The sequence below is a fragment of the Sminthopsis crassicaudata genome, chromosome 3 (assembly GCF_048593235.1).
Source record: "Sminthopsis crassicaudata isolate SCR6 chromosome 3, ASM4859323v1, whole genome shotgun sequence".
NCBI classification, from domain to species: Eukaryota; Metazoa; Chordata; class Mammalia; order Dasyuromorphia; family Dasyuridae; genus Sminthopsis; species Sminthopsis crassicaudata.
In genome coordinates, this window is record NC_133619.1 from 167,083,331 (window position 1) to 167,105,560 (window position 22,230).

At 33.2% G+C, this 22,230-nt stretch overlaps 1 protein-coding gene across 9 annotated transcripts in view; it reads left to right on the forward strand.

The window, feature by feature from the left end:
• MYO16 (myosin XVI) overlaps positions 1-11,641 on the forward strand; it is an 899,069-nt gene extending 887,428 nt beyond the window's left edge. For 6 of the 9 annotated variants that reach the window (XM_074299517.1, XM_074299521.1, XM_074299515.1 and 3 more), the window contains one exon: positions 5,092-11,296. In XM_074299517.1, the coding sequence (XP_074155618.1) occupies positions 5,092-5,322 (231 nt within the window). In that variant the 3' untranslated portion in view covers positions 5,323-11,296. Of the gene's footprint in view, positions 1-5,091 lie in introns of all 9 variants that reach the window. The other 3 variants (XM_074299522.1, XM_074299523.1, XM_074299524.1) reach the window with 3 other exon arrangements.
• The last annotated feature ends 10,589 nt before the right edge of the window (positions 11,642-22,230 follow it).

Genomic DNA, 22,230 nt, shown 5'->3' on the forward strand with positions numbered 1-22,230 from the left:
CAATTTGCTTTCAAACAAATTTGACTTAACTGAAAGGAAAAGAAGTAAAAGACATCTTCAAGGAGGAATGTCAGATCAAATATATATGACAAGTGCCCTGCTCTCAAATACTGTCAGGGCTTGGAGGTAACTTAGTAAAAACATCATCTATACCAGCTCTTTATTTTATAGAGAAAGAAACTGAGTATTAAAAAAAAAACTTGTAGCTTATATATATATATATATATATATATATATATATATATATATATACACATATATATAAGCTATATATAGCTTATGATGATTTTTCTTCTCACAGTTACAATCCTTACCTCTTTCTCGCCTTTCTCTCTTTTTTTTTTTTTGGTAGCAAAATATACTGTTTAAATTTTGGAAATAAATCTACTAGCAACTAGATGGACCATATAACTATGTAAATTTATTGTTACCTGAACATGTATTTGATTTGGTTTTTGTTGTACTAACTACATTTACACATATATAAAAAATAATTGGATTCCCCAAGTTTGTCTTTACATTAAACTCTGGTAATCCTACCTCCTTATCTTTATTTACTTCCTGAATATTCACCCATTCTCTTAAACCCATTCCAAGGAACAAAATCTGAATTTGAAGTTTTACTTAAGGGTCATTTATATCTTAAAATAGATTGAGAGCTTCCCTTTAATAATAAGTGATGTCTGGAATATGATCCCTCTCCATACTTTTTCTCACAAAAAAAAAAAAGTATGTATAAACTATCTTGCAAAAAAGGAAATTAACAGTTATTTAGATGTTTGTCAACAGTAAATAATTCTTATAAATATTTATCATTTTGTATCATCTGATTACTATTAAAAAACAGGAATTGATGTCATGTTTTATATTGGAAGGTAATGAATCTCATACCTATTATCTGTGATGGGCATCATTACAATAACAGACAGCTCTAAATACAGCAGATTTTATACCATTATTCAGACAGCCTTTTAGGGAATACTGTCCCCATCTTTAGATCTGTAATCTTTCTATTTATAGTATTACATTGCTGCTTATAAAACTTAAATCTTTCTGAATTCTATTTCTTTGAAAAATCTGAGATTATACAATGTAAATCCTCATGTAAAAGTTTAAATGGAGAAGTGAAAAAATAAGGAAGGAAACTAGGAAGGCTATGATGTGAAATTTCTGGCCTCTCTGGCTTCCTTCAAGTCTCATTTAAAACTTCATTTTTTCTTTTTTTAAAAGGAAGCATTTCTTAGTTTTTCTTATTAGTGCCTGCCTTCAGTTGATTATTTTCTATTAGATCTGTATGTAGCTACCTTAAATATATTTATTTGCATACTGTCTTCCACATTGGATGGATTGTGAGCTCCTTGATAGCAGGAGGGATCTTTTTCTTTGTTATTACCACTGCTTAATACAGTTTCTGCCACAGAGTAGATGCTTAATAAATGCTTATTTATTAGCTGAGGACTGAAACAAACAAATAAAAAAATGAAAGCTCTAAATTCTTTAACAATTTAAAGTTCCAGGTATACCAAACTAGGAAGTATAGTTGTATAACAAGTTGGTCTTGGTAGCCACAAATTTTTATATTTGAGAAGATCTACCAGAACCTTTATTTGTAAAACGTAATTTCAGTATTAGCTTATTATTGAAAATATCAGTCATAATTTTGCTTATCAACATATAAAGCTCTAGCTTCTTGATTGGACAATAGCAACGTTCCTTACTCAATATTTTATTTAAGATAGAAAATATCTTCATTTAAGAAATGCTTTTGAATAGTCTGTGTATCAATTTCAATTCCTAAAATATAATTGGGACTTGGAATATTTTTATTGGTAAATTCCAAGAAACTGGAAGGGGATACATTTCATTTGGAAGTTAGAATAAATGACTCAGGACATTTGTAAAATTTTGTGTTTAATTCCCACTGCAAAAGTTCTGTTCTGGCTCAGCAGTTGGCAAAAGTCATTGTCAGCAGATTTCCTGGACTTCACAAAGAATGACTAAATATAAGTCAGTTTCCTATTGTGAAAGTGTTATCAAAGATCAACACCTAGTAAAAGGGTCTGTTGATTCAGAAAACTTCACCAATAAAGCTTGAAGAACTAAAGAGATTATGTAGATTGGTTACCGAATATTCCTAGTCTATATATACAGCATTACTAATATAAGCTACATTAACTCATATTCATTTATCCACTGCATGAGAGCATTATTGGATATAATAAACACTTAATAAGTGTTTGTTGTGCTGAAGTGAGGTAAATAAAATTGCAAAAATGTGGAAATAAGAATAATGGTAATTAGAGAAGTATTTCTTAAAGTTATGTGGAAAGGATAGAAAAAAAACCAGGTTTAGGAAGGTCAGGGGAGTGGCCTGCCAAAAACTTGATAAAGCTAAAACCAAAGTTATCCACTTTTTCTAAAAATTGATTACAATCCTGTATATATGAGAGATTACATAATTTTACCTTGAATTACACAATATTCAATGCATAATTGGAGAGGAAGATATAAAAACAAAGCCATAATCAAGCTGCCTAAAGTGTTGTTTTTTTGGGAAATTCATGGCATCATGCTGTCTCTTTGCAATTGTATTTAATTTCCCTCCATTTCACATTCATATGAAATTTGAGTGACACACTAGATTAGGTGATAAAAAGTTTTCTTCCCAAATCAGAAAGATCTGAATTCACATGCTGGCTGTCATTCTGATGAAGTCATTTGATTCCTCACTGTCTTATGAAACGCTGATATTCTAAAATAGGAAAATGAATTTCCCTTGGGGAGCTATCCACACCAGTGAAATCACAAAATGACATAAAATTTCTCAATAAATATAATATTTTGTCCTCTAGAAGGAATCAATATTATATAGTAGAAAGCATACTGATCTGAAATTCATATGTCCTAAGTTCAAATCCCAGTGTGACATTAGGTAAGTCACTTCACTTCACTTCACTTCTGTGGGCCTCAACTTCCTCATCTGAAAAACTAATAACTTGGACTTCAATGTCACTTCATAACAATAGATTACAATTCTTGTGTGGGTAAGTGTCATCAAGATCAAAAAACTCTTTTAGCTTATGAGCCTTAACACTGCCAATGTCAAATGGCATCACTGCCATTCTCTGAGTCATATTTTCATCTTTCCATTTTGGCCTAAACCTGGATAGCCCTAAATGCCAGGTGTTTGTGTAACAGCACATTTTGCTGATTTTTTTTCTGTAAAAATAAAGCCAATCAACCACTCAGGAGCTAATTTTGCAAACCTTCAGTTACATACCCTCCCTTTGCTTCTTCCTCTCTGATTGTCTATTTTTTGTGTGTTTACACTTTTGTCACTCTCCTTTTCTATTTACCTTACAGAGTTGTAGGAAACAGTTTTTTAAACTTTGAAACATTGTTTTAATATCAGTTATAATGATAATTGTGTGGCCATAAATCTTAAAAAATAAGTGTAGATGTTAATGAAGATGTGAGGAAACTGGATCATTACTACATTGTTGGTGGACTTGTGAACCGATCCATCCATTCTAGAGAGAAATTCAAAATTATGCCCAAAGGGCTATAAAACTGCATATTCTTTGATCAGCAGTATCACTACTGGGTCTATATCCCAAAGATATAAAAGGAACAATATATGCAAATATGTCTTTTACCAGCACTTTTTATGGTGGTGAATTAGAAATTGAGGGGACATTCATCATTTGGGAACATGATTAATATGGAAATATGTTCAAAACAATAGTACATGTATAACCTATATCAAATTATTTGCTACTTGAAAGGGAGTGAAGTAAGGAAGGGAGGGAGAAAAAACTGGAACTCAAAATCCTGCAAAAATGAGTGTTAAAAAACCATTTTGCATGTAATTGGAAAAATATTATTGAGAAAAATAAATGTAGACAGGAAATTTGAAAAAAATGAAGCTTGTTTTGGTAACTTGTTCTGGTCAAAGGGTTAGAAGATGAAGAATTTAAAGGGTTTACTGAAATAAAATTTCAGGATCTTATAGGGTTTTCATTGTATTTAGTATCAACTGAGATAATTCTATATAATGCATAAAAAGCATTAAGTTTTAAAGATAGTCTATTAAAGAGCTTGGTGTGTCATATATAAATATATCAATAATATATATATGTATGATAATAATTCCATACCTGTGACAATTCCCAGTAGGAGAACTCCATCTTCCAGTGCAGATCTGCAATTGCTTTGTAACTTATTATAGTGTTGTTTGGGATATTGGGAAATTAAAGTATTTGCTTATGATAACAAAGCTACTTTTTGTGAGAAGGAGGGTTTAATCTCAGATTTTGCCTGATTTCAAGTCAAATCTTTTATCAAATCAAAAACTCAAATAGAGACAGTGGCCACTAATCCATATGAAAGGATTCCCACAGTAGCATAATGACAGTTATAAAATGTGATATTATCTATGTCATATTTTTGTTTATTCACTAAATATTTTCCAATTATTTTTAGATGTGATTAGAAAAATAAAATATTATTAAAAAAAAAAAAAGAAAACTCAAAAAATATTTCCCAATTACATTTTAATCTGGTTCAGGCAGCATTAGGCAATGTTGTGGGCTGAATGATGCCAGCACCTTGTGTATGATATGCCAACATCAAATCATACTGTTGCTCTCCTGTGATTTTGTCCAATAAGTTTACCATAATATAGAACACAACAAAGAAAATACTATCCTCTGTGTAGAAACAGTGGCCACATAATGAAGGGAAGAGTTGAAGTTGTCTCTTACTTGCAAATTTTTTGGTGGGATGGAAGACTCTTTCCTCTGCAGTTAGGTCAAATAATTAATCATAATTCAGTAACAAAGTATGAAAACAAATCATCTGATCATTATTTATTTATTTATTTTCCAAGTTCCTATTCAGGTACCCAGGGCAAACAAACTTTTAATTTTTTGACATATGATATATTTTATCTGTTTGGGCATTTATTTAATCATAGTTTAATTATAAATCATAAAATGAGAGGCTTTTATATCTGGGTGTTATTAAATTTCATGACCCTTCATGTTTTGGTTGATTTATTTTTTTCTATTTCCACTCCCCTTACTCTTCCAGGTAATCCATCAGCTAAGGCTTTCAGAGAATGAGAGCTTGGCCCTTCAGGAACTCCTGGACTGGAGGCGAAAACTTTGTGAGGAAAGAGATTGGCAACAAAATCAACACCATTCAGAACCTCGAGTCAGTGGACCTCCTCCACCGCCTTGTAAAAAGCCGGCTCTATTGAAGAAGACAGAAGAGACTTCCTGCAATAGATTACCTTCAGAATTATGGGACACTACAATTTGATGTGGATTGGTTTGCAGACTCAAAAAATCAAAACCACCTAGTGACTGGAAACTAGCAGCAAGCAAGCAATAACTTGCTCCTCCACTGTCACCTCCCATCCTCTAAAATGTGCTAGAGTCTCTCTCCAGGAATTTATCAACAAAAAGCACAGGAAACAACTCAATTCAATGTGTGTGTGTGTGTGTGTGTGTGTGTGTGTGTGTGTGTGTGTGTGCGCGTGCGCTCGCATATGGTCTTTCTTTCCTTTCCTTTCCTTCTTTTCTTCTTTCTTTCTTTCTTTTTCTTTCTTCTTCCCTCCCTCCCTCCATCCCTCTCTCCCTTCCTTCCTCCCTCCCTCTTTCCCTTTCTTTCTTTCTTTCTTTTTTTCTTTCTTTCTTTCTTTCTTCCTTCCTTCCTTCCTTCCTTCCTTCCTTCCTTCCTTCCTTCCTTCCTTCCTTCCTTCCTTCCTTCCTTCCTTCCTTCCTTTCTTTCTTTCTTTCTTTCTTTCTTTCTTTCTTTCTTTCTTTCTTTCTTTCTTTCTTTCTTTCTTTCTTCCTTCCTTCCTTCCTTCCTTCCTTCCTTCCTTCCTTCCTTCCTTCCTTCCTTCCTTCCTTCCTTCCTTCCTTTCTTTCTTTCTTTCTTTCTTTCTTTCTTTCTTTCTTTCTTTCTTTCTTTCTTTCTTTCTTTCTTTCTTACTTTCTTTCTTTCTTCTTGCAATTAGCACTGACTTTTCTAACTGTGTATTTTGGGAGATTCAAGAACTATAGAACATGTAGAACATTTTCTCCAGAAATCTGTAAACAAGAATGGGAGATGGGGAAGGAGATTAATCAGTGGATGGAGAGGGAAGCAGAGTGGTAGAATGGTGATGGTAAAATGACAGGTGGGATTGGTGTGCACACTGTACAGTTGTTTTATAGAGTTCAATAGTATGTTTATTGTACCTTGAATGGTTTTAATATGATGCCTATATATAGTACATATATTATATTTCTTTGTAGATGTCTGTGTTTTGTTAGAATTCCAAACCTGAGCATTATTATTTACATGTTTATTACTGGATTTTAAAAATTTATGCAATTGGTGGTGCTGTTCTTTCTTCAAAATACAGGTAAAAACACCAAATCTATTTGGATTCTGTTTGTTCCATATAGTTTTTGCCTGAAGTATTTAAGAATCTCAACACTATGTTGTTGTTTTAGCTTCTCTGATGTCAACCTTAAATATGGTGGCACTTGCAAAACTGGCTTCTGTGGATAGTACCCAATGCTTTCTATTTCATTCATTAGTTAGGAGGTAGTTTCTTTTATATGCACTGTGTTTTGGAGTAAGTTGATTGTGAATTCTTTTCATTAAACTTCAGCTCAAGTTGACAGCATAGGTTACAGAAAATAATGAGGTGCTCAGTTAAATGTGTATAACTTAATTTTCAAACTGGTTATGTAAAAGGTCAGATGTCAATACAAAGTTGCACCCAATAACAGGTGCAGAAAGGACTGCTGAGATTTTTCTCCTTTGAGCAATAAGGCTTCCTGAAAGTACAAGGCATCATAAGATGAATATGTCCTTAAAGAAGTATGCTGCATGATTCACTTAATGTATATCAATGTATTACAATGGCCTTGATTTAACAAAATGTTCTGGTTGGCTGTTGTGAAATTTTGAACAATAGCATTAAGAGCAATAATTTGCTACTTGGAACTTTGCAGCCATGCCAGACTTTGAAATATTACTGTGCCAATAAAAGGGTGCAAGAATTTTCTGTTGCTGTCTGTTGGTATTGTGAATTCCAATTCAAACTAACAATCTGAGGTTTCAACTTACCTCAATTCAGCAGTTTTTTCCACTCTTTTCCATAATGTTTTTAAATCATCATTTCACTTTAGCATATAGACTGCTTTGCAAACCCTTTGTGAAAACCATGGTGACTGAGGTAACATCGGCTTTGTTTTAAGACGGGTATCTACTGGAATATAGTGTGGAGTTTCCAAACTATTCTTCTTATATTTCCACTGATACTTGGAATCTCTACTTAAAATAACAAAGCAACAGAAAGAATCAGCTTTCTGCCATTAAAAAATTCACATCAACAATAGTATTGAGATACACTAACTTTTCTCAAAATTATTATTTAAAGTTCATGCTTAAAATCTAAAGTGAACTTAAAATTCAACTCATGCCACAAAGTATTTAAAAATATATGCATGTATAAGCACATTTGCATACATATGCCCATGCTCATATACATAAAGTAATACATCTCTCTGGGAAGATAAACTTCACATTAAAAAGACAAGAAGACTTGGATTTTATTATGGATCTGCCATGGGGAAAAAAAAATTATAGTGATAATAGCAATTCTGGTTTGATCGACTATTTTCTTAAAGTTCTTAATGATGATTATGTCTAAACAATTCTAAAAAGTAATAGCTAAATACCAAAACAATACAATACATCCATTACTGAATTACTGCCAGATTCACATTAGAAAGACATAGTCTTCAGGGGAAGGAAAAAGGGGACATTTCTAACTTTAACTGTAAACTATTCCTTTTCCAGAGCTTTCTATAAAGCTGCTATTCTTCTGTATTAATCACAAAAAGTCATTCATCTGGTTCTCCCTAATCTCAGTAAAATGACCCTTGAACCTAGCAGAGTTGTGAGCCCAAGGTCACCTAAAATAAATAACAAAGTTGGGATTTGAACCAAAATTCTGATTCCAAAGCCAGAACTTGATCTTCTCTAGCAACCCACTTTCCTATGTAAAATGCTATATAAGAAGAAAGTATTGATGTTTACCAGTGATTTTTAGGCTATTGTATGGAGCATTCAACTATTTAAGTGCTTTCTTTTCTAGTGAATACTTAGTCTCTTTGCTGTCATTGAAATTGGGAATTTAAAAATTAAAACATTTGGAAATTTAAATGAACATACGTTAAGTGCCTTCATTGCTAGGTTCACAGGGATATAAAAGCAAAATTGGAATATCTGCTTTCAAAAAATTCACAATCTTTCTAGAAGAGATGATGTTTGCATGTATAAATATACACAAATTTATGCAAAAGAAAACCAAGGTAATTTTAGTGGAGAAGAACCAGGAGCTAGAAAAAGAAGTAAAGTATGGAACATGACATTTGAGTTGAGCCTTAACAGAAACTAAGAATTCTAAGAGGCAGAGGTGACAGGGAAATTCAGTCCAGACATAGTAGCCTGTGCAAAGGTAGAAGAGAAAACTAGAGATGGAGTGTCATATAGGAGAATTAACAAGAAAACTTCATCCTTTAACAAATAATAAGGGTTACAGGATATAGCAGCATCCACATTAAAGGATCGAAAGACCTGGAATCTGATATTCTGAAAGGCTAAGGACCTTGGTATGCAGTCAAGAATAATTTACCCCGCAAAAATGAGCATCTTTTTCCAGGGAAGAAGATGGACATTCAATGAAATAAAAGAATTCCATCTATTCTTGATGAAAAAAACCAGATCTAAACAAAAAGTTTGATCTCCAAATATAGAACTCAAGAAGAGATTTCTAAAAAAGTAAAAAGAAATCTTGAGAACTATATTTCTGCCATAAAGCTATATAAAGAACATATGTATAATTTGTTCTAGAAACTAGAGGTGGAAAGGAAATTGTACCAGAAAAAAGGGTAGAGTGGTGGTATTACATCTCACGAAGAGGCAGAGGTAACCTATTATATCTGAGAGAAAGAATGGAGGGGGATGAACATAGTTTGTATCATATTCTCATCAGAATTGGCTTAAAGAGAAAAATATATATATATAGACATATTCAATTTTTGGTGAAACTCCTCCAACTTCACTGAAAAGTGGGAGGGGAAAAGTGAAAAGGGAAGGAGTAAGCTAAGCAGAGTCACAGGATATGAACAGACAATTTTCAGATGATGAAATTGAAACTATTATTTCCACTCATATGAAAGAGTGTTCCAAATCACTATTGATCAGAGAAATGCAAATTGAGACAACTCTGAGATACCACTCACACCTGTCAGATTGGCTAAGATGACAGGAAAAAATAATGATGAATGTTGGAGGGGATGTGGGAAAACTGGGACAAAGATTCATTGTTGGTGGAGTTGTGAAAGAATCCAACCATTCTGGAGAGCAATCTGGAATTATGCCCAAAAAGTTATCAAAATGTGCATACCTTTTGATCCAGCAATGCTACTACTGGGATTATATCCCAAAGAAATACTAAAGAAGGGAAAGAGATCTGTGTGTGCCAAAATGATTGTGGAAGCCCTTTTTGTAGTGACTAGAAACTGGAAAATGAATGGATGCCCATCAATTGGAGAATGGTTGGGTAAATTATGATATATGAATGTTATGGAATATTATTGTTCTGTAAGAAATGACCAGCAGGATGAATACAGAGAGGCTTGGAGAGACTTACATGAACTCATGCTGAGTGGAATGAGCAGAACCAGGAGGTTCTTCACTTCAACAACAATATTGTATGAGGATGTATTCTGATGGAATTGGATATCTTCAAGAAAGAGAAGATCTAATTCAGATCCAGTTGATCAATGATAGAATCAGCTATACCCAGAGAAGGGACACTGGGAAATAATGTAAACTGTTTGCATTTTTGTTTTTCTTCCCGGGTTATTTTTACCTTCTGAATCCAATTCTTCCTTTGCAACAACAACAACAACAAAATTCAGTTCTGCATACATATATTGTATCTAGAATATACTATAACTTATTTATGTATGGGAATGCCTGCCATCTAGAGGAGGGGCTGGAGGGAAGGAGGGGAAAATTTGGAACAAAAGGGAGTGCAAAAGACAATGTTGTAAAAAAAATTACCCATGCATATGTACTATCAAAAAAAAATGTTATAATTATAAATTTAATTTTAAAAATAATTTAATAATAAAAAACAAATAATAAAAGTTAGTAAAACAATGTGACCTTAGCAGAGAATTAAAATTGCTTCTTCAAATTCTGGAGAAACACAGCAGAACTATTTGTTGGAATTAGGTCTTTTAATCTACTGGAATCAATAATGATCTACTATTGATATAATAGGACAATTGAAAAAGATCTAGAAGTCCCAGTAAATACTGCCAGAGCCCAGTGATTCAAGTAAAAGTTACATAGTAGAACAGCAATCAGGATATAAATTTTGTTCATGGTATAAACCTTTCATTCCACAACAAGAAGCCAAGGAGGAAAAAAAAAAAAAGGAGATAGACATCTGTCTTCCCATTGAAATCTACACTCCTGTGCCTACACATTCAGGCTAATAAGACCCAGGGATACAATTTCTCAAACACAATATTTTAAAGATTATTTATGTTTGCAAAAACACTTTAAAGGGTTTTTCAAACTACTTCTCAGAGTCTAAAATGTGAAGTAAAATACACAGATATTATATTTAATGATACTTTGGTCTTTGATCTTATACTTAATAATATAATTACTATGAATTATTAACCAGCGATTTAAACACTATCTCATTCTATTGCTTTCTTCCTTCCTTTGTTTCTGTTGAAGCAATTGAAGTTAAGTGACTTGCCCAGCTAGTAAGTGTTAAATGTCTGAGGCTGAATTTGAACTTAGGTCCTCCTTACTCTAGGCTTGGTGCACTGTCCATTGCATCATCTAGCCATGCCTGTTCTATTGCTCTTTAAAGGGGAGGAGGAGAACCTTCCAGAATGGTCAAAAAATATTATTATTGATACTTTTTGCAAACTATGTCAAGATGTGTCCACTAGTATGGGACAAAAATCACTGTTTTTACATGGAAAGAGCAGTTGTAAATGATGTATACATATATAAATCAATTCAAGAGGCTATGCATCAACTAATTAAAAATACTAGCTCTACAAATAGAGTTTACTGTGAATACAGCAATTTAAAGGGGCAAATTAACCTCTGACAAAGGTCTTCTGCTGTCAGTTTCCAAAGATGCTTCAAAAGTATCTTATCAGAATAAAAGGACATTGGTGTATTAAATATATATCCAGTGTGACATTTTTAATATGAAGATAACATACAAAATTGGAGATTTTATGATCAAGCTATTTCTCCTTTTTGAAATTCTTATCATTGTGAATCTAGTAAAATCCATATTTGCTATTCATATATATACACATGTATGTATACATATGTGTGAAAGAAAGATATTTTGAAGTTGTGAATAGAAGGTGAGCTCAGGAGTCAGGAATATCTGGAATTAAATTCTTCCTCATGAATATAGAGAGGCCTGGAGAGACTTAAATCAACTGATGCTGAGTGAAATGAGCAGAACCAGAAGATCACTGTACACTTCAACAACAATACTGTATGAGGATGTATTCTGATGGAAGTGGAAATCTTCAACATAAAGAAGATCCAACTCACTTCCAGTTGATCAATGATGGACAGAGGTAGCTACACCCAGAGAAGAAACACTGGGAGGGGAATGAAAATTGTTAGCACTAATATCTGTCTGCCCAGGTTGCATATACCTTCGGATTCTAATGTTTATTGTGCAACAAGAAAATGATATTCGCACACATGTATTGTACCTAGACTATATTGTAACACATGTAAAATGTATGGTATTGCCTGTCGTCGGGGGGAGGGAATAGAGGGAGGGGGGGTAATTTGGAAAAATGAATACAAGGGATAATATTATAAAATATATATATATATATAAAATAAAAAAAAAATTCTTCCTCATAAGCACACTGTCTGTGAATCTTGGCAAATCACTCAATCTTAGTATCCCAGATCACTCTCTAGACCATCTTTTGCAGAAGTATTGACATTGGTAGAGAGAATTTCCTGGAGTCTCTATAAAGGAAATCATAAGCTTTAAGCCAAAAAATGTTAATTTCTAAAAAAGAATTTTCCATGAAAACTAATCCTCAATCAATTGTTAGTTATATTTAGTTGTTGCATATAGTTGAGGTACACGTATATTCTGAAGCCTATTTCCTACTTTTATAAGCTATTTTCAGTTGCTGTACCTCCTCCAAAAATATATTTTAAGAAGGTTAAAGCTGTTGACATTCTATAAGATATTATTAGCTCTCTACAATGTTTTCTGTTTTCAGAAAAATAAAGAAGGCAGATATTTTAGGTTTCCTAAGTTCTCTAGGCAAGCTTAGTATTCTTTTCAAATAACTAAATTATTTTTCCTATTCTTTATATTTTCAAAAATGTTTTTCTGTAGAGATTTATTTCCTATTCAATTAATCCATATTCAGTGTCCTAAAAGAAAAGTACATATATATATATATATATATGTGTATATATGTATATATATATGCATACATATATGTATATATATATGCACACACATTTATATATATATATATACTTTTCTTTTATATATATATATATATATATATATATATATATATATATATATATATATATATAATACAAGATTTCATTGTACTTCACATTAGGTAGTAAGAGATTGAGGATTCAGAGGAGAGTGTAACATTCTGGGTTGCAAAAGCATAAGAATTCTCCTTTGAGGTTTCAGTTTTCCTGTCTGTAAGTACTGTAGATCTCTGAAAAGTTCTATTATGTTGATTTCAGGCAGTATGGCTAAACTTTTAAGGACTAGAAGGAACTTTAAAGATGATTTTACAAAAAGAATAACAAAGTCTCTATCATCCTGCTCAGAATTATCAGATTCTCCCCCCCAACCCTGAACAGATTTTTTAAAAATAAGCTATGATATTACACTTTACTCATGATTCTTTTCATGTTTTTAGAGATCAGGATAATCTGATGAAAATTTTATATGACTTTTCAGGCCATAAAAAAAGCTAAAGAAATGTGTCTTTTCTCTGTTATAAGTAAGCTAGAGTCTGCTCATTCTCACCTCTATCTGACCAAAATGATAAATATGGTCATCTATTTAAATCATGATATTAAAATGAAAAGTCATATAACCTCCCTTTCACTTTATTTAAACCAGCCTATGGCACATCTAGTGGTAGATCTCTATGCTGGTCAATACTTTTCCTTCAGTCTCAGGGAAAATTGGCTTCTTCAAAGGCAAAGTCTTCAAGCTTGTGTCAGGTAGCATTTTCCTGACGTCAGTGCTTAGTTTCCAAAATATGAAGCAGGGTAGAAAAGAATGATGCTATTGTAAAGTTGAAAAGGGGAGTGGGGAACACCAAAGTGCTAAGAAAAATGGACAACATCAAATTCAATTTAAATTTTTGTTATTGTTCTTGTAGTTGTTAATATTCAACAAAATCAGCACTGGAGCTTAGAACCCATAACTCTAAAGAAAAAAGTTGACTGACAATACATACGTTTTGTTACATGAAATCTTTGCTGGAATTTAAACGAAAATAATACCTGAATCCCACTATTTTGAGGTTTATTAAGAGCTCAGTCAACCTGGTTCATGGGAGGGAGAATACTCCCACTCAGAATCCCCAAGGCATGAAACCTATCCTATTTTTTAAAAAAATCCTTGGATAGCATTCTTAAGGTTGCAAAAACATTATTTGTCCATTTTCTACATAAATAGGTTAAACATACATATATATATAATACTAAAAGCAAAAGTACTTGTTAACCTTTTAATCAGAGCCACAATAGAAACTATGTAGTTTAAAAGCAGCCCTGACATCCCTATATTCACACTTAAATTTCTTATCAATAAAATAGAGATAATGATAATAATAATAATCATGAAGAGAGAAGTCATGAAATTTTATTAATATTTGAGCTTGATTCTCTCAAGTGATAAATAAGTGTGCATTGAGTCTATCACCAATTCATACTATTGAATGGGAAAATGCTCACTATCAGATATTCCTCTCTCTGATTCTGTTAAGCAAATAAAGAATCCTTAACAAGATTCTGCTTGTGGCTACTTCTCTAACTCATATTTAGGGATTGGCCTCTCTCAGGAGTCACTATTCTCAGAAGGAAGTAGCCTAATAGGGGACAACCTCTAAAACTGGAGCTCATATAAGCCTATTAATATGTTTCCTACTAAAAATCAACTAGTAGGCATAATTAGCTTTTAACAAAGACATTCACAAATAGGATACAGTATTTCTGACAAAACATTATCCCCCAAAACCTAGAGCAAATTCATCTATAAATAAATGTAGCATTTGCAGGAGAAAGAGGGTTCAAAATTAGAGTACATTGTCAGGGAAGCATACATGTAGATTATATATGTAACAAAGGGTAACTCACAATTCCTAAGTCTTTCTCTCTTTGTATAGTGCCCATGCATCTCCTTTTGGGTGCAGTATTTCTTCTGAGTGAGCCATTCAGTTTGGTTTCCAGTATCAGGTTCTTTCATGAATCGATAACTAGTATTCCTTGTTTCACAAGAAGTTATGCTTTTCCCTCTGCTTACTATCTCCATCCATGTCTGTTAGGGCCTTCAAAATTTCATATCTTCAGCTACAACAAAATAACCAAACTGAAAACCTACTTAGCATGAGACAGAGTTGCTTCTAATCTTCCTGTTGTATCCTCAATTGATTTGAATTTTTATTTTTCAAAAAAGTCACTTGAGCTCTATTTCATGTTGCTTATACAAGTTTTAGTAAAGTTTCCCCAAGACACAAATAATACTAGTTACAATTCTCATAAGAATATCTTGTCCTAATTGTTATTAGATAATAAGAGGCCTTTTGACTATAGCGGAAGAGACTGTTCCTGGAATCAGGACCAAAATTCTTAAAACCTGCTATTGTCGTTAAAAAAAAAAAAAAAAAAAAAAAAAAAAAAAAAAAAACTGGGAAGGAGGAAATATAACTTAAGCTAGAGGATTTCTGATCCATCAGGACACTTCTAGGTTGAAGAAGAGAGTAATTTCTATTTTTGAGAAGGTAATCATATTTTCCTCATATTTCCAATAACACTGAATTGCATCTCTTTGGTGTTTTCAAGTAGGTTTCCTGCTTAGAAAGGGAAATAAATAATCTCAAAGGCCTCCTCCAATGTTATTATTTCTATCATAAACATTATTAAGTACTTATTCACATTGCTAAATACAAGCAATACAAAGATGAAGGTGAAATAGTCCCTTCCCTCAATCAACTTACAATGGAGCTAGAATGAAAAGGAATCCTTCAGGAGGAGTTATCTTGTAAGTAGATAAATGATGGAAAAATAGATTGAGATAGAAAAAAATACAGAGTTTGGAGTAGAAAGGAAGCCAGGAAAAGCTCCTAGTAGAAGATAATACTTGAATTTAGTTTTGAAGGAAGCCAAAGTTTCCAAGAGAAAGAAGTGATGAGAGGAAGCATTTTTATTTTCCTGTCTCTTTTTCGAACTCAGGTTGACTTCAGAGCTGGTGTGTTCTATCTTCTGTGTCATCTAGCTGCCCCATGCTCATTAATTTGTAATGTGACTTAATAGCAAGTGTTGAGTTCTTGATGCTCAACTGAGAACATACAGATCTTTCATGGTAAATGCACTTGAGACATCTCAAAGCTTTGGAGAAGAGATAAAATAGAAAGTTTCCCTTTAAACATAATCCACTGAAAAAGAATGATATTGATAAGGTACACATGGGATCAATAAAAAATTAAGTTCTCTTCCTCAACCAGCAAGTAAATATTTGCTTCTTTTGGACCTTTCTCTAGGATAAAGTACAGTCCTCTGTCTTTAGATATTACCACCTTTGGTCTGAGACAGACTTTTACATTTGAGAAATGAATTCCTTTCATTCCTTATTCAACTTCCAAATTTGTGATTTAGCATAAAACTATGTTGCAGACAAAAAGCTGGTCAATAGCTCAGTTTATTCAGTGTGAAGGAAGGAACTCAATAGAGCTCATTTTAGGATCTAATCAGTACTATTCACTTCTTCTGATGCTGGTTTTCTGACTGGAGTAAAATATTAAAGCTTGAAAGCAGGTGCAGTATTTAATTTAAGGGGCAAGATGGTATAGTGGAAAGAATTGGGGATCTAGGGTCAGAGAACTTAAGTTCAAATTCCAAATTAAGCCTTAATACTTGTGTGAACATAAAGCAAATCTCTTAAAATCTCTGGGCCTCTAATTTGTCATCTATAAAACAAGATAAAGAGATTGGACTAGCTGGTTTCAGTGATGTGTCAACATAATCTAAACTTTTCATTTTTCAGATAAGAAGACAGATTCTCTAAGAGCCAAGATTTGCCCAAAGATACACAATCAATAAATGGTTGGTTCACAATCATAAATTGAGAATTGGACAGGTCTTTAGAGACCATGAAGTCAATAGACAGATGAGGAAACTGAGGCACAGTGAGGTTTAGTTACTTGTCTAGGATTACATAGCAATCATATGGTAAGGTAAGATTAGGAACCAGAGTGTTTCAAATCCAGTACTCTTTCTATTACATCCAGCTACATCCAGTGCTTGAACCAAACTTTCCTGGCTTCTCATTTGATATACTTTTCATCAGGTTATGTTTCCTTTAGCTACTATGTCTGCTTTAGCAACTAGAATTCACATCATCCCTGACAATAAAAAGGATATAGACTTTATTAGAGTTTGTATCATTCCTGACAACAGCTGTACCACATCACTGAGGATTGCTATAATAATGAAATAATGGAAATGTTAGGCTCAGAAACTTACTAGCTGTGTGACCCTGGGCAAGTCAATTAACACCATTTGCCTCAGTTTCCTCATCTTCAAGTGAGTTGAAGAAGGAAATGGAAAACCATTAAATATTTGCCAAGAAAATCCAATGGGATCACAAATTGGATGACAAACATTTGGATGTGACTCAAATGACTCAACAATAACAAAATGCAATATTAGAAAGAAAATTTAGTCTTCCATCAGCACACAGAAAAAAAAAGCTGAATATAATATAGTATAAAAGTATACAATATTGTAGAATAAATGGAGCAATTGACTTTGGTTTCATTTTCTTCATATGTGCAACAAAAATGATATCTGTAGTACCTACAACACAGAATTGCCAAACAGATGAAAAAAAATAACATATTATTATGAAGCATTTTGCAAGTTTTTTTTTAAATCACATAAAAAGCAGTTATTCAGTAAGAGATAGTTTTGAAGGCTATTCTGCTTTACATATTTGATGAGATGATGGACAAGTTAGTTTACAGATCTGTCTCTCTTTCCCCATCTGTGAAATAGGGCATGCTCTTCCTTGATGCCAGATTCATAGGAATGACTTTTTTTAGTCTATTGGAATAAAATGTGTCTAACTGCTTTTGATTGTATTTATGGAAACAGTGTTAGGAACTAGCATTTGAAAACAGATCAGTGAGAATAAATTCAGATGCATTAGAAAGCGTGCTAATTATCTCTAAAATGACTGCTTTTACTTCCTAAGAATATGGCATAGGGGTCTTTACATGGTTGAAATACTATATCCTTTTTCTACTCTTATCCCTCTAAAAGAAAGAAAAGGGGAGGGAAAAAAAGAGATTTCCAACCATTTTGTCTTTGCCTTTATACTCATAAATAAAATCTAATAGGACTATAATTGTATATCACCAATAGTAGTACAGTGGAAAGAATGCATTAACTTCAAAGGATCTAACTTTCACTATTGATTTTGCTAGGTGAGTTCAAGCAAATCACCACAGGGATCTGGGCTCCATTTTCTAATCTTTAGATTACATAATTTATTGTAGATAACCACTAAAGCGCTTTCCAATTCTGAATCCTTATTAGCACTTTTATATAGTTAGTAAATTAATTAGCATCTTTATAGTTAATAAGTACTTAACCAGGAATCAGGACACATAAATTCTTTTTTTTTTTTTTTTTTTCTTTTTTTGCTGAGGCATTTTGGATTAAGTGATTTGATTAGAGTCTCATAGCTAGGAAGTGTTCAGTATATGAGATCACATTTGAACTCAGGTCCTCCTGAATTCAATACTGGTGCTCTATCCACTGCTCCACCTAGCTGCCCCAAGACACATAAATTCTTAATTCTAGTTCTAATTTTGTTGTTGTTGTTGTTGTTGCTATTGTTGGCTCTTCAGCTAGCCATTTCATTTCATTGGGTCTCCATTTTGTTATGTAAAATGAGTGGACATAGTTTGGTGCTCTCCAAAATCCCTATGAACTAGCATACTGTAATTTTTTTAATACTACATTAGTACCATATGTGTTCATACCCAGTCAGTTGTTGAAAATATCTATGTAAAATTCCCTGGAATTGCACAGAAGAAGGCAGAAAATGATAAGCTCTGAATCCAGAAATCCAAAATTTACTAAAAAATTACTTAAGAGTTATAACAATTTTGATTCAAACCTGTGAAAAACTGGGCTCAATGATGACTTGAGTCTGCATTCCAAATTTTTTTTTTCTTTTTATGACATTTGAGAAATTGGCATTTCTGCAAGAATGAGATGAGCAAAGCCAATAGCTAATAACATTCTCAGGGAAGAAAACAGATAAAAGATCATAGAGGTGGAGAGAAATAATGGTTCCCAAGAGATAAAAAAATCCTTTGAAATAAAACAAGTTGTGGTGATATGACACTGTATGAGCTTGACAAATCACCTATATAACCTGCTCAAGCCATTGCCAAAGTTCTGTTGTCCTTTTATGAAAGAGGATTTTGAATTTGTATATAAGTAAAGGGTAAACTTAGGAGAATCTAATCAAACTGGAAATGCTTTGAATTTGCAGTTGGCAACAGACAAGGTTTATCTTTAAATTTAGGGAGTCCATCATCAGAAAGCTGGCTACAAAGTAAGACAGTAAAAACCAAAATAAAACTCCTCATGGCATAGGAAAAGGTTATCTTCTTCACCAGTGAAAGAAATAATCATCCTGATAAAATCATAGACCTTTCAATGGATCTAAGTATAAAACTAAGAGGGTATATATACCCTTAATTTGAATGTTCTCTGTAACATTTACTAGCAGTATGATTTTGGTCCAGTCATTTCAATCCTTTACCTTACATGTAATGAAACATAAAACTTTTGTATTGTCCACGTCACAATTTGTTGTTATTGAGTTTATTTTTTTTATCTGAGGAAAGAACTTTAAAATATAAAACTCTAAAAACATAAATATATATATACACACATATGTGTATATATATATATATATATATATATATATATATATATATATATATATATATACACACATACACATAATGTTATTATTGCTGACAATGAAATGATTTTAAAAGTTGGCCATCCACAAAAATTCGAAAGTTCTATCTCCATGGCAGAGTAATATGATGGCATTCATTTTTCAAGAAATTGGGTTTCATTTGTGAATAGAGAGATTATACCCTGTAAGAGAATAGCTACTTACTTAACATACTTGTTTCCAAGTGCAAAAAATTTGTCCCCAGTGTTTCCACAACCATAAATCTTGCCTAGAGCAAGCCAAAGGGAAAAAAAGACAACTGAATTCTAAGAAAACAAAGAACTGAATTGTATCAAAACTTCAAAGACTATCTTTTTAAAAAATCTAAATGTAGCTGAAAAGGTGATCATAGAGTCAGGCATCTTACTTGTCAAAAAAAAAAGATGAAAGAAAATTTGAAAAATCTGAAGTACATATTTATTTTAAAATGAAAACACAGGATATGAAAAAAGAAAGCAAACAATGTGTTAGAAGATTTATGAAAAAAAATTGGTGGTATTTATAAAGAGAAAAAGAAAAGAATTTCTATATTATTCTCTATAAAAAATGTTATTATGTAGACCATGTCACAGATTATAAAGTGCTATAAAAATGTTAAATAGTAGTAGTGGTGGTGGTGATGGTGGTGGTGGTGGTGGTAGTGATGTTAGTGATGGTGGTGGTGGTAGTGGTAGTGGTGTTAGTGATGATGGAGGTAGTGGTACTAGTGGTGGTGGTAGTAGTAGCCATAGCAGGAGTAAATAGTAATAGTGGTGGTGGTAATAGTAGTTAGTAGGAGTAGTATACTTAGTATAGTGGTTGTAATTAGTAGCAGTATGGTAGTACTAGTACTTCTAGTAATAATATATACATATCAACAGAAGAATAAATTAACACACCCTCTAACAAAGTGACTAACCTATTCATATTCTTTACCTAAGAAAGACATTGTGGCACAGAGGAAAAAAATGATAAACAAGGAAATGTAGGAACTGATAAATCTCCCATGTCCTATTAGTGTGATTTTGAAAAAATATTTAACTGGACTTTTGTTCCAAGGAAATCAAAAGCAAGAGGAAGGATGTTATGTATACTAAATTGTTGATAACTGTAGTTTTTGCACACCAAAAACCTGGAAATAAAGTGACTGCCTATTTAATGGAATACCCTTGCCTCATTGTTGTTGTTATCTTTTAGTAATTTTTAGTCATCTCTGACTCTTCATGATACCACTGGGGTATTCTTCTCAATGATACTGAAATAGTTTGTCATTTCCAGCTCCAACTCATTTTATAGATGAGGAAATTGATAACCTTTGATAAATAGGAGAAATTCCGGAGAAAAAAGCACAACAAAAGCATAAATAGATACAATGTCATATAAGCAAAATTAAGAGGCCTATGTTTGCAATAGCAGCAATAATGTAAAAGAAAAATAATATTAAAAGTGTTAGTTTGAGAGATTGTGGGTTGCAGTACAATGCACAGAAGAGTCAAAGGACCTGGGATTAAATTTTGATTCTAAATTCCCAGGTGACTTGGGCAAAGCACTTTTCTTTTCTAGACCTGTTTCTTCATCTGTAAAATGAAGAATTGGACTACTTGACCATCATCTGTAATAATCAAATATATGTGTAATGTCCAGGCTAGCTCTCTGGAGCACCCGGAATCATCCAGAGTCCTTGGTCTTTACATGGAAAAGTGAAGGAAGCAGGAGAGCCATCACGTGGTTGGTCAAAGATAGAGTCTGGACTCTGGAGTCTGGAGCCTGAAGTCTTCTGTATCTGAGAGCACTGCAGCCTGGAGGGTTCTGTTTCCCTACCTCAGCCCTTAAATCCTTCAGTAAGATTACCTCACTATATCACATTGAGCATGCGCAGCCATAAGCACCATTCTATGATTCAAGTATACCTTTTTCAGATTTCCAGCCTACTTACATCTCTATCTTTCTTTTGTTTTGTAACACAGGTGATCATGCCCTCCCTGACTTCTCAGGGAGGGAGGTGAAAACACAAAAAGGAAATGGGGAGTCAGACCAGATATTGTTAGCAGATATCCTCAGGGCTGAAATTGAAACAGGTATCCATCAGTATAGGAGGTATTACACAAGCACATGATAATATAACTCAGGCTAGTAGTGATATAACAAACAACATGGATGCATGGATGCAAGTGGTGATGTAACAAACTGTATGAATCAACATAGTGATATAACAAACAATATAGATATACCTGTCCCTAAGTCCTAGAAGGAAGGTATATAAATAATGATCACATATACACCTCCTTCAGCAGCCAACAAATAGTCCAAAACCAATCTATTGTCTATTACTTCATGTGTCAGGGAATCCAATGATTCCTGCAAGTTTTGAAGTCCTGCAACAGTTTTATTATGTGTTGGGGAATCCAATGATTTCCTGCAGATTTTGAAGTCCTGCAACATTGTCATCATGTCTCAGGGAATCCACTGATTCTTGCTGGTTTTAAAGTCCTGTATCAGTCTTATTAACAATGTTTAAAGCTCATCAGTCAATTGCCATAACTGCCATGCTCTTTTAGTGGTGGGCATAGTCAGCAATGAAACCACCTGATGTTTCTTGGGTCTTCTCCTTTGTTTCAAGGGTTCTCTCCATCTCTCTCTGATGGATAAGACAAATATGGCTTGTTGGCTTCCATTGGTAGAGATTCAAGCAAAATCTCTCCCCAAAACAGTTAACCTATCTGGTCTCTTCCATTCACCACTTTCTGGATCTCTCCACATCACCTGGTAATTATCTAAAGATAGTGGAGCATAACTGCCCTTTCAGTGGGTTATAAAACCTGTCTACTGGAGCCAGTGCATCTTTATCAAAAATA